Source organism: Oncorhynchus mykiss, chromosome 11 (genome assembly GCF_057628025.1).
Source record: "Oncorhynchus mykiss isolate SJ-2025 chromosome 11, ASM5762802v1, whole genome shotgun sequence".
Lineage (NCBI taxonomy): Eukaryota > Metazoa > Chordata > Actinopteri > Salmoniformes > Salmonidae > Oncorhynchus > Oncorhynchus mykiss.
Window position 1 is genome coordinate 52,245,811 of NC_143032.1, and position 13,703 is coordinate 52,259,513.

The 13,703-nt window shown below is 45.4% G+C and overlaps 1 protein-coding gene across 1 annotated transcript in view; it reads right to left on the minus strand.

Moving 5' to 3' along the window:
* The window catches only part of LOC118936269 (voltage-dependent N-type calcium channel subunit alpha-1B), a 146,754-nt gene that overhangs the window by 74,151 nt on the left and 58,900 nt on the right, over positions 1–13,703 (minus strand). The window contains exon 7 of the mRNA XM_090190400.1: positions 10,193–10,296. Coding sequence (XP_090046526.1) covers positions 10,193–10,296 — 104 coding nt within the window. The remainder of the gene's footprint in view (positions 1–10,192; positions 10,297–13,703) is intronic.

The following is a 13,703-nucleotide window of genomic DNA, read 5'->3' on the forward strand; positions in this document are numbered from 1 at the left end:
GATGCAGTGCCTAAGACTGCTGTGCCACTCGGGAGCCATGACCAATATACACCCCCCCCCACCAACTTGCCGATGCACGGAAAACCCAGCCAACTGTATTATCTATGTCGTCATTCAGCCACGACTCGTGAAACACAAGATATTACAGTTCTTAATGTCCCGTTGGTAGGATAGTCTCGAACAGAGCTCATCCAGTTTATTCTCCAATGATTGCACGTTGGCCAATAAGACGGATGGTAGAGGCAGGTTACCCACTCGCCGACAAATTCTCACAAAGCACCCGGATCTGCGTCCCCTGTATCGGCATCTCCTCTTCATGCGATTGACAGGGATTTGGGCCTGGTCCGGTAGCAGCTGTAAATCCTTTGCGTCTGACTCGTTAAAGAAAAAATCTTTGCCCAGTTCGAGGTGAATAATCGCTGTTCTGATATCCAGAAGCTTTTTTCGGTCTTAAGAGAAGGTAGCAGAAACATTTTGTACAAAATAAGTTACAAACAACGCGAAAAAACACACAAAACAGCACAATTGGTTAGGAGCCCGTAAAACGGCAGCCATTCCTTCTGGAATCAGGCGACACCGTTGGCTAGTACGCAGGAGGCAGAGGCTGGGGTTAGCTCTGCTATGGGGCGGGCTACTGGATGGGGTACCGGGGGAGAGGAGAATAGAGCAGGGCCAAGTAGTGGTGCGCAGGCCGCGTAGGAAGACAGGGGGTGGGAGCTAGTGGGTTGGTGGAGGTGAGTGTGGTTGCAGCTGGGCAACATGAGCAGAGGCAGGTTTCTGTAGTAACGGCGACTCCGGTGGTGGGTAGGAGGTGAGTACTGGGTCTGAGGCGAACGGTAAGCAAGCTGGTGGGGCTAAGGAGAAGAAAAAGGTGGAGAAGAAAAGAGTTGAAAAAAGAGTGGCTGGGCAAAAGCTAGGTGGGCTCATCCCAGGAAATAATTCCCATCATTGGGGAGGATGCACTGATCAGGTGGTAAGTGCTGGAGTGGCAGACGGGGGAGAAGGAGGACGGTACCATGCCAATGGAGGAGGAGAAAGAGCGGGATGAGTTGGCGGGAGAGGAGGACGAGGAGGCCTCGTATTCAGACGGCTCATTGGAACTTGAGCCGACAGCCAGCCAGGTGAAGGGCCCATTATATATGGTGAGAGAACTTTCTAGGTTGAAGACTAAAGGGATGGAGACAAAAGAGAAAAAGAAGGTTCCTCTGGTGTCTTATTTTCCTGATCCTGGAAGGTTTGTAAGGTCAGTACAACACACAATGAAGAATGAGGGGTTTAGTGTCCTCTCATCCAGGATGTGGTATAGGCTGAGGAAATGGTTCACAGGGGTGCGTCTTCAGAATCTGCTTAAATGGATAGTTCTTTTCTGGCACGGCGGCTTCATGGGCTCCTCTACTGGTTTCTGATTTTGTTGTTTTCCATACCACCTGTTATGGCGCTTTTAAGGTTAGGCTCCCTTATCATGAATGGTGGCTGTGGGTTGTGATTAATGGACTGGATCGGGGGGCCTGGTAGAAGGGGGCGGAGGTGCTGAACCATGGCCCAAACCTTAGTGCTGGTGTAGCAGTGTTTTTCCCCCGGGCCTGAGTGTCAACATTCTTCTTTAAAGGTGTTGCGTAAGGGTAGGCTGTTAGTATATGTGGGTGGATGAGGTGGATGAGGTAGGGTGAGTACAGCTCGTCTGGATCATATCTATACATTCAAGAATCAGCTATTGAGGGCCTCCATTCGCTCACTTGGGTTTTCAGACCATCACACTGCCATGGCTCAGTTCTCTGTTTCACCAAGGCCCGGTGTAAAGCTCTTACAAGATTACACAGTATACAGCTTTGGGGGAGCTTCAGCGTAGCATAAGTGAGGTGGAGGCTGAGCTGGTGGGGCAGGGTACGTTGGGGCTGCAAAATAATCTGAATTATGCAGGGACCTAGGGTCTTTTTTCAGATTAAAGCAAAAAGGGCACTTGTAAGAGCTAGATTTTCCATGTTGAGGAAATGGATGCTCCCAGCTCTTTATTTTTTGGTTTGGAAAAACAGAGTGGGGAAACCAAGAAAATCCATTGTTTACGTTTGTCTGATGGGTAAGTCACTTCTGTTGTGGGGGAGATGCGAGAGCAGGTTGTGGAGTTCTTCTCTGATTTGTATAGGGAAGAACTCCTGTGTGTTCTCAGGTTCTGCTCACTACTAGAGGTGCGTGGGTAAAATCACTGAGGAAGCCAGAGGAAAAAAAGCCATATTACAGCCTTGCGAAAGTATTTGGCCCCCTTGAACTTTGCGACCTTTTGCCACATTTCAGGCTTCAAACATAAAGATATAAAACTGTATTTTTTTGTGAAGAATCAACAACAAGTGGGACACAATCATGAAGTGGAACGACATTTATTGGATATTGCAAACTTTTTTAACAAATCAAAAACTGAAAAATTGGGCGTGCAAAATTATTCAGCCCCTTTACTTTCAGTGCAGCAAACTCTCTCCAGAAGTTCAGTGAGGATCTCTGAATGATCCAATGTTGACCTAAATGACTAATGATGATAAATACAATCCACCTGTGTGTAATCAAGTCTCCGTATAAATGCACCTGCACTGTGATAGTCTCAGAGGTCCGTTTAAAAGCGCTGAAACAGGAAAGGGCCTTCCCCAAACTGCTGCCACAAAGAATGTCATTGTATGCTGTAGCATTAAGATGTCCCTTCATTGGAACTAAGGAGCCTAGCCTGAACCATGGAAAACAGCCCCAGGCCATTATTCCTCATCCAAAAAAACTTTACAACTGGCGCTATGCATTGGGGCAGGAAGCGTTCTCCTGGAATCCGCCAAACCCAGATTCGTCCATCGGACTGCTAGGTGGTGAAGCGTGATTCATCACTCCAGAGAACGCATTTCCACTGCTCCAGAGTCCAATGGCGGCAAGCTTTACACCACTCCAGCCGATGCTTGGCATTGTGCATGGTGATATTAGGCTTGTGTGCGGCTGCTCGGCCAAGGAAACCCATTTCATGAAGCTCCTGACAAACAGTTATTGTGCTGACGTTGCTTCCAGAGGCAGTTTGGAACTCGGTAGTGAGTGTTGCAGATGATTTTTACACACTACAGGCTTCAGCACTCGGCGGTCCGGTTCTGTGAGCTTGTGCGGCCTACCACTTCGCGGCTGAGCCGTTGTTGCTCCTAGATGTTTCCACTTCACAATTACAGCACTTACAGTTCACTGGGGCAGCTCTAGCAGGGCAGAAATGTTACTAACTGACTTGTTGGCATCCTAAGACGGTGCCACATTGAAAGTCACTGAGCTCTTCTGTACGGGCCATTCAACTGCCAATGTTTGTCTATGGAGATTGCAAGGCGGTGTGCTTGATTGTGGCCTGTGTTAAAATGATGCATGCCAGGGTTCTTGTATGGTTAAGGTGGGGGAGGGCTCAGTAGGCCAGTCTGGGTAGGGTGGGGCATTTGTCAGGGATGCCCTCTGTCGGGGCAGCTATACACTCTATACAAGCGGTCCTTTCGAGGCTGACACATTTTAAGTGACTCCTCTCCCAAGTGTGATATAGAGGGAGGGTGCTGATCAACAACTTGGCGGCATCCTCCCTATCCTCCCTATGGCATTGGTAGGGGGCATCACTGGTTGAGGGCGACAGTGCAGTACCTGCCTGTCCAGGAGGGGGAACAAGGCCTCGTGGACCTGGAGAGCATGGTGGCAGTGTTCTGTCTCAAAGCGGTGCAGATGCCTCTGGGCTGGAGGGGTCCAGCTGGAGGGAACCAGCATGTGCTCTGTTGAGAAGGGCTGGCAGTTTGGGGCTGGATCGGCAGCTTTTCCTCATGCAGCCGGAGAGATTCAACACAGAAGGGGTCTCTGATTTCTATGCTGCAGTACTGAGGGCCTGGCAGCTGCAGAGGCCCACACGAGACAGGGGTGTGGCACCTGGGCCGAGGGAGGAGCACATCTTCCACAACCCACTGATCCCTTTGATGTCCGCTCATTCAGCCACAGGGGGGGTTAATCAAGAGACTAGCAGACTTGCGGCTGCCAGGGGGTGGAAAACTCCCCAAGAGAAAGCTAGTCAACTTTAGCCAGTTAGCTTTGGGTGCATGGTTGGGACAAGCATGCATTTTTGTCAGGCAAGCTGCAAAAGGATGAGTAAGTTACAATTCTCCATCGTTTATCAGTGCAATTGTAATGGCCAACTAGCTGAAAGAGTTTGATAGGGTTTATCTAATGTTCCTTCGTTAGATGTTAGATCATCCTTCTCTGGCTAGCATTCGTTGTTGATCTTGCATAACTGAGGGATTAGGTTTGATCAATAGGACTGTACATTTCCCAAATGTAAGAGGACTCCCAAGTAGTGTTTACATATTTGCAGAAATATTCAGGTGTATTTTGTGACTTTTGATGAATGTGTTCTAATGATCTGAAGTCACACTGTTGCAACTGCCTGTAAACACACAGTCCAGTTCAAAGTGAGTGATGGCAGGCCTGTGTGCAAATGGCTTGTTTGCATAAAGGCCTATTGTAGCTCTGATTGGCAATGGCGCAGCGGTCTGCATAGACTCTGGTCCTGGATGAGACATACAGTGGGGCAAAAAAGTATTTAGTCAGCCACCAATTGTGCAAGTTCTCCCACTTAAAAAGATGAGAGAGGCCTGTGATTTTCATCATAGGTACACTTCAACTATGACAGACAAAATGAGAGAAAAATAATCCAGAAAATCACATTGTAGGATTTGTAATGAATTAATTTGCCAATTATGGTGGAAAATAAGTATTTGGTCACCTACAAACAAGCAAGATTTCTGGCTCTCACAGAACTGTAACTTCTTCTTTAAGGGGCTCCACTGTCCTCCACCCGTTACCTGTATTAATGACACCTGTTTGAACTTGTTATCAGTATAAAAGACACCTGTCCACAACCTCAAACAGTCACACTCCAAACTCCACTATGGCCAAGACCAAAGAGCTGTCAAAGGACACCAGAAACAAAATTGTAGACCTGCACCAGGCTGGGAAGACTGAATCTGCAATAGGTAAGCAGCTTGATTTGAAGAAATCAACTGTGGGAGCAATTATTAGGAAATTAGGAAGACATACAAGACCACTGATAATCTCCCTCGATCTGGGGCTCCACGCAAGATCTCACCCCGTGGGGTCAAAATGATCACAAGAACGGTGAGCAAACATCCCAGAACCACACGGGGGGACCTAGTGAATGACCTGCAGAGAGCTGGGAACAAAGTAACAAAGCTTACCATCAGTAACACACTACGCCGCCAGGGACTCAAATCCTGCAGTGCCAGACGTGTCCCCCTGCTTAAGCCAGTACATGTCCAGGCCCGTCTGAAGTTTGCAAGAGAGCATTTGGATGATCCAGAAGAAGATTGGGAGAATGTCATATGGTCAGATGAAACCAAAACATAACTTTTTGGTAAAAACTCAACTTGTCGTGTTTGGAGGACAAAGAATGCTGAGTTGCATCCAAAGAACACCATACCTACTGTGAAGCATGGGGGTGGAAACATCATGCTTTGGGGCTGTTTTTCTGCAAAGGGACCAGGACGACTGATCCGTGTGAAGGAAAGAATGAATGGGGCCATGTATCGTGAGATTTTGAGTGAAAACCTCCTTCCATCAGCAAGGGCATTGAAGATGAAACGTGGCTGGGTCTTTCAGCATGACAATGATCCCAAACACACCGCCGGGGCAACGAAGGAGTGGCTTCGTAAGAAGCATTTCAAGGTCCTGGAGTGGCATAGCCAGTCTCCAGATCTCAACCCCATAGAACATCTTTGGAGGGAGTTGAAAGTCCGTGTTGCCCAGCAACAGCCCCAAAACATCTCTGCTCTAGAGGAGATCTGCATGGAGGAATGGGCCAAAATACCAGCAACAGTGTGTGAAAACCTTGTGAAGACATACAGAAAACGTTTGACCTCTGTCATTGCCAACAAAGGGTATATAACAAAGTATTGAGATAAACTTTTGTTATTGACCAAATACTTATTTTCCACCATAATTTGCAAATTCATTAAAAATGTTACAATGTGATTTTCTGGATTTTTTTTCTCAATTTGTATGTCATAGTTGAAGTGTACCTATGACGAAAATCACAGGCCTCTCTCATCTTTTTAAGTGGGAGAACTTGCACAATTGGTGGCTGACTAAAGACTTTTTTGCCCCACTATGTTTTTATTATGTTTTATTTACTGAAGTGTCTATTAATTGTCCAAACGCACGGCCGCTTTCCCACTCTAAATTGCTAATGAATTTTCACAAGTGCCTTAGTATACTTAATTCCCAAACATTCTAAGAATTTATGAAAACGTGAAAATGGCCATATATAAGTGCTCGCTTGTCAGATTCTTTATTTTTTTTAAAGTGTTATATTCTTCCTGGGGTCTATATGAACAGATTTCATAAAGATTTCATATTGCTAAAATGCTGTCAGTTCCACTTTAAGTATACATGTCTTTTTTTAAATGCATACTGCGTCCAGCTCATTGCAAAGTGGTGTGTGACGCACTGATGAAGACTGCTTTCCGTTGTCTATGCATTTGCTGTTTGAGATGTCTGACAGATTTTCCGCTCAAAGGCTCTGTATATGTATGCTGTAGGCGTTTGATAAGATACATAACGAATATACTGTACACGCGGGCCAATTGAATTCCACGGAATTATGTAAATTAACCTATAGACCGATAAGCATGACCAGTCAAATGTATTTACATCGGCTGGTATTTCCATCAATGAAAAAGCAAAAAAGTATTATTTCGCAATGGCATTTTTTGTTCTTTCCTGTTGCCAATTTTATTTATCTGTGTTTTACATTTTTTAATCGGCCAAAAGCCGGCTATTATCGGCTAATGTAAACCCTGACACACACACTGCTCAGAGCTGGGGTACTATGCTTGAAAATGTTAAATTGAGCCATTCAAATGTGAAAGCTGTAGCCTACACATGCCACACAATATAAACAACAAGATCTGAACATGAGTCAGAGGTCAAGGTTGAGACTGAGTGGTACAGTATGTATATATATATTCAATTACAGTACAGATAGTAGTGGTGAAGCTACAGGACACAGCATGGGCCTCTACCTGACTGACTGACAGAAATGACCCTGCTGGGAAGGATCTGAAAGAACTGACCTTCTACTCCACACAGAGGAAAGGAGGGAGGAGATAAAAAGAAAGGGAGAGAAGCGAGAGAGAGATAAAAAGGCAGGGTGGTGCCTCAAGCTGGGCTGTCTGTGGCACTTCCGCTGGCCTACTGAAATCCCTCACAGAGTGACCTGATGGGGTGATCTGGGGGTGGAGGGTAGGATGAAGGGCAGGAGGGCAAGCGGCATTAGGAGTGGTGATGGGATAAAATATGAGCCTTGCTACCCCGCATGCTGCCTCTGACCGCTGCCCCTGGAGTTGTGGCCTCTAAACCCTGTGTGTGGCTGCAGCCTGCAGCTCTGGCCCTCTCCAGGACAGACAGTGCCCTTTAGAATGTGACACAGCCCCGCCACAGTGTATCAGTGACCTTTCACCCTCCTGAGCACAGTAAACACAGCTGACAGAGGAAGAATCTCAATTGCATACTCCTCGTGTCCTCTCTCCTTGCCTTCTTCTTATAACCCATTGGAGGAGAAGGTTGGCGGGGAGGGACCTCTTGCTTTATCAGCCAATGGGTTTTGAGAAAGAGGCGAGGAGAGAGGACGCGAGGAGTATGCAATTAAGATTCTCCCAGGGTCTAGCGAGACTAGAGAGAGCAGAGCAGGCCCAGAGCATGGCCAGGGTTGGGCCAGGGATAACAGGAGACTAGGGAATGCTTTGAGCTGTTTGAAGTAGGATAAAGGAACACAGAGAGAACAGATAAAGAGGGATACAGTATAAGGCCCTCAAGGCAGACGATGGACACTTCGACCAAAACAGACACAACAAGCACAATCAGACTTTGCAGCTTGTAATTTCTCAAATATGTATATCATTTATCATTTCTGTGGCCATCATGAGGATACGCAATTAACTGTCACAGAATGAAGCAGTGTCTCGTGACATTAAGTAGCTCAATGCAACTTGTTAGGATTATGCATTATGCAAATACTCTCCTAAGAGAAATGTCTTTGAGGGAGTCTCACCTTGAGCATAAAAGTGTGGCTAAATGAATGGATGTCACACTGCGAGACGAGAGGAGAATTATTAACTTATCATCAAGGGCAGAGACACTAGTGCAACTGAGAACCAGAATGTTTTATACAAATGAACAGCCTCACCTAAAAACAGCAGTCAACCTTACCGTCTGTAAATCTATATGGGTGAGGTTTTCTACATAACCCCCCCCCGAGAAAAACGACAATGAAGGTAAAAATGTAGAAGGACGGGAAAATAAGATCTGAGAGAAAGCAGAAGGTTGAAATCAAAGAGAGACTGAAAGAAGAGCATAGAACAGCAAGTGAGAATTAGATTTGTTTTCAGAGAAGTAATAAATTCATGTCCCGATAGCAGCTAGACCACAACCTAGTACACCACACAGCACTCATCAGGAGGCCTTCCATTAAGCTCTGCCACTGTGTATGTGAGTGAGTGAGTGAGAGAGAGAGAGAGAGAGAGAGAGAGAGAGAGAGAGAGAGATAGAGAGAGAGAGAGAGAGTCAGTCAACATGCCCTGTGGCTTCAAAACAATTAACAGAGAAAAAAATATCTAAATTCCAAATATGATGATATAGGGATGATATAGGGATACCTGTGGGAGCAACATCCTTCAGTCCAGGGGCTGCCATACTGTAGTGTAAGGACAGTAAATGTTGGAAACCAATTTAACACGAGCAATAAAAGCCCTGCCTCATTTCCCTTGACAGTAATTAGAACAGGGTGCTACATTCAGACAACAGTTGTGATACTGTCTTTTCAGGACAGCGGGTATTCTGCCTCCAGCTTTGACCTGGTTTACTATGCTGTGTAGTGAATCTTAATGAGGGAGTCTAATACAGCTAACACTAATGAGCTCTGTACTGTTCTGTACTGTACTGTCTGTTTGAAAACAGTCCAGGTCAAATCAGGTCACTCCCAAGACAATGTAACTAGAACTTGAAAATAGAGAAAAGAGGGAAAATATAAACACAGTACACTACATAAATGAATACTCCCGTTTGGTGTTGCACATTTTGGGGTGGAAACTTTCCTTGGGAATTAACAGGAATTCATGGTAATATATGGAAATTAACTAAAATAAATGCTAATTAATATTAATACCATTTAAATGTAGATGTTTTTTGCATTATATATATTTACCATATCATATGGAGACAGAAACATAAACCTTTTACCTTATTTTATTTTTTTCAGAACTGCAGCTTGGAGCAGCAGTGAAGTGGGCAGGGCAGTCCTTATTTCTTCTCTTACATCTGCAGAGTCTGAACATCAGACAGGATGGCATTGTCTCCCTCAATCCGTGCAATGGCTACTGCTATAGGTTTCAGGAGTTTCAGGCTGCTTACCACTCTCTCCCAAAATACATCATCCAGGAGGATCCTCTTGATGGGGCTGTCTATATCAGCAGACTGTCATATGGCCATTTCTTGGAGAGACTCCTTCCCCTCCAGGAGACTGTCAAACATGATGTCAACACCACCCCAACGGGTGTTGCTGGGCAGCTTCAATGTGGTGCTCTTATTCTTCTCACGTTGCTTGGTGAAGTAGACTGCTGCTATAACTTGATGACCCTTCACATACTTAACCATTTCCTTGGATTTCTTGTAGAGTGTATCCATTGTTTTCAGTGCCATGATGTCCTTGTGGAGCAGATTCAATGCATTAGCAGCACAGCCAATGGGTGTGATGTGAGGGTAGGACTCCTCCACTTTAGACCAAGCAGCCTTCATGTCCGCAGCACTGTCACCAGTGCAAAAAGGTTCACTGCTATAAGCTAACTTTTTTGATGAATTTAATCAAAACTTAACTTCCCATGGAAACTTTCCAGAAAAATTCCAGAAATTGACTGGAAAGTTTCAGACCCTTTGCAACCCTTCTACCATTCGATTAGGCTAAAGCCATGTCGATGTAGTCAGACAGAAGCTTCACATTAAACAGAGCCAGCAGGAAAGTGAAATGGCTGGTAAAGAGCAATGTACCGCATGTTTCATAATGGTGGGCTGTTAACGTCACCTTTCCCACAGACAGAGATAGTGTCATTGGGTCATGGACATGTGTGATGTTGACTCTTACCCAGACAGGACTCCCAGGACCAGGTTGAGCATGAAGAAGGATCCGATGATGATGAGGGGGATGAAGTAGAGCCAGTTCCAGGTGTTGCCTGAGGCATCGTTGGCCTGGAGAAGCACACAGAGAGAGGAGGAGGGTAGACACTTATTTACATTGAAGACGGTGCTTATCGGACATTGTGTTTGGGGATGAAAAATGGTAGCAATAAACAAAACCGTTTTCTTTTGGTGTGCTACAAAAATTCCAAGATCTTGTTTAATTCCTATTGCTATCAATATGACGTAATGACAAAAACTCCCCCAAGTGTATTTTAACTGGAGGCCTGATGGCTGACATAAATGAATTACCTTCCTGTGATATTCAGATCTACAGCTCATCCTTCATGTTGTCAGAGCTGATAGCCCACCCCCTAACTCTCTCTCCAGCTTACTCCATCACATCCCCATTCCCAGCGACCACAACCCCCGACCCCCCTTTCTTTCTCCATCCACCTCTTCCCCTCTCCAAGATCCAACTCTATCAGGATACAAATTCATGTCAGTGACGCTAAGAGTAACAGAGAGAAGCGCTGGTGTTTATGAAGCATGTAACACTTTACAGACGGGCCAGATCTTCTCCTAGGCCATTTCAGCGCAGCCCAATGTATATCGTCTGTAATTGCGAGAGGGACCTAGGGCTGCTGAAAAAGCAGGCGAAAACACATACAAATTGGTGTTTCACACATCCCCCTTCCCCCTCCTCCCACTCCCAGCTGTCTCTAAAACATCTGATCGACTGGATAAACCACCGCGCCCTTCAACCCTGAATGTTTATCTATGCCTCTATTCGGGGAAGGCAATATTTTGGCAAGGGAAACACATTAGTAGCAACCTCAGATATGCCAGTTTACTGTATATACAATGCAATGCAAATACATTTTATTCAACGCTTCTATTGCTTCTATATGCTTATGCTACAACGTGATAAACATGTTGTAAACGTAGATGTGGGGGTTAAGTTGAGGGAGACATGATGCTCCCCGGCATGGCTGGCGCACACACTACATGTTGGAGAGTTGCAAGCTGTGAACACACTTGGGGCCGGGCCAAGATATTACAACATTTCTGGTGTGTAGAGATCTTTTTCTGCTTGAATTACGACAACTGTACTACTGTACAAAAAAAATATATACAAAAAAAATGTAAGAAGAGGAGAAAGCAAAAGCTTTATTTGAAGTTGATCCATTTTTTTGTCTGTCAATAGGTTTATGAGAGCCACTCCACTCCAGATCTATCTACTCTAAAAAGGCACGCTTTCAGTAAACTCTCTTAGTTGATATCCCTAGATCATGACATTCAAAACGCAATCCCCCGAGAGATACTGGATTTAATGCTAAGGGGGCAGATTTAATGTCAGTGGGTCTTGGTTTCGAGGTGAAAAAAACTCCACGATGATGAAGTCCTAACAGGAGCAGATAGTTAAGCAATGTTTGCCTTTCATTGTGTGTGGGGATGAACAAGAGGCTTAATGGAGAAACGATAGCTTTACTGCTGTGATGGACACAATCCACACCTATCGCCGAAGAAATCAATGGGTCCCATTGGAAATACAGACAGTAAAAGCTTTATGAGCTTCGAGGGAAAGGAATGGAGAAGGGAAGGTAGGGGGGGCGAGGGGGGGTGGGGAATAGGGGAGGGGGGGTTGGGGACTGAGGAAGCTGGAGCTGAAGTCATCGCTGGTTCCTGTGGTGAATTGGATCTGTATGTCATAGTGACATCCAACCCCCCACTGCAACAACGCTTATTCTGTCATTTCTCCACATAAGAGATCTAGGGCCCATATTGTTTTCATGACCCCTGTGAGAAAAGCAGAGAGCCTTAGTGGAGGCTCCTCATCAATTATTAAACCTCATTTCAGCATTAAAAGACACTTCTTTCTCCGTGTTTGCGGCACAGCAAAAATGATCATTGTTTTCGATGTGAAGAAGCCTACCACGGAGGGCGATTCCACCGCTGAAAATGAGCTGAGACGTAAGCAGAAGATAATCATCTGTGATGGTGGGGGTTTTTTCTGCTAAAAGGCACCGCATAGATGTTTAGTCAATAAAATCTAAATAACATAACGCTGCCGCTCTGATCAAATGATCAGAAGCCTACTTAGCAGCTTTTACAAAGGAAGAGGTGCAGTAAGGTACGTCATTTCCACCGGCAGTCATGTAATATACAGATCCCTATTCAGATCCCATTGAGATCTACCCAGAGATGGGATATACAGCATACACTCCCCCTGATCAAACACGGACATGCTTTCTCTTCCTGCTGAAAGGCATTGAAGGATTGCCTGTGAGATGCTTACACATGCAAAACTCCACCACAGGCATGTAAGACAAGCATGCTCCCCTGTGGATTACATTGACAGGAGCAAAACAGGCAGGAAAGACACTACGCTACAAAGAGAAAATCCTTTCTATGGGTATATAAAGGTGTTTCACTTCTTCCCATTCAAATCAAACCTCTCCAGATGACGCTGTACATGACTGTATGTGCTGAACTATTTCCAACAACCCCAATGTACTGCCACTGACTGAATGAGCACAGAGACAATATGTGCTGGGTTAATGTGGACATGCCTGACGAGAGGATAACATGTTGAGCACGCCTGATGAGGAGTCTGGGAAAGAACAGCAAGCTACTGCACTGTAGCACACCAGACAGACAGCCATTTTACTACTGTCATATTTTACATTGTAGGAATCCAACCATGACAAAGACTGCATTGAACCACACTCGTGATGATATCTATCATCTATATACCACTGTTGATGTGGTAGCAGCAGTACATTTGGGCTGTTAAATTTAGAGTGTGGGTTCTGGCCCATGGACAGATGGGAGCAGGGGCATATTGACCCAAAGTTCTCCTTGTGTTCAGGATAACAGGATTATGTTGGAGAGAGCAGAGCCGGGGTCTGACAGGCAGGCTGGAGGAGAGGAGCATTTGTTTCCCATTATCCCCTGGTCTCCTGCAGCTAACGCTCGCCTTCCCTCCTCTCTGCTCCATTCTTTCTCATCAGGCCCCCCAAAGAGAGAGCAGCAGAGCAATAGACCGAATGGGAATACCATTCCATACAGCCGGAGTAGTGTGTGTCTCTCTCTAATATAGGCGAGGGCAAGGAACACCCTGTTCCAGAATTCAAGAGCCCATAAAGAGCAAAGACAATTTCCATTGTAAACGTGCATTGGAAGTTGTCACTTTTACATTTCAGCACCATGGACAGAGACACATGAAGCCATGTCTCTCCCAATCCTGTCGTCTTTCTCACTCTGTCTTTCGTTACTGGCTGCTGTTGCACCAATGAGCTAACTAACACACCCTCTCTGTTGCATGGGGTCATTTTAGATTTCAGCACCATGGACATACAATATATAGCTATGTTTGTTTTCCTATCATTTTGTTTTCCCATCATTGCCTGCAGTCTATGAAATGTGTCAGGGGGAGACTATTCCATTCTTACACAAATGATTTTTTCACTGCTGCC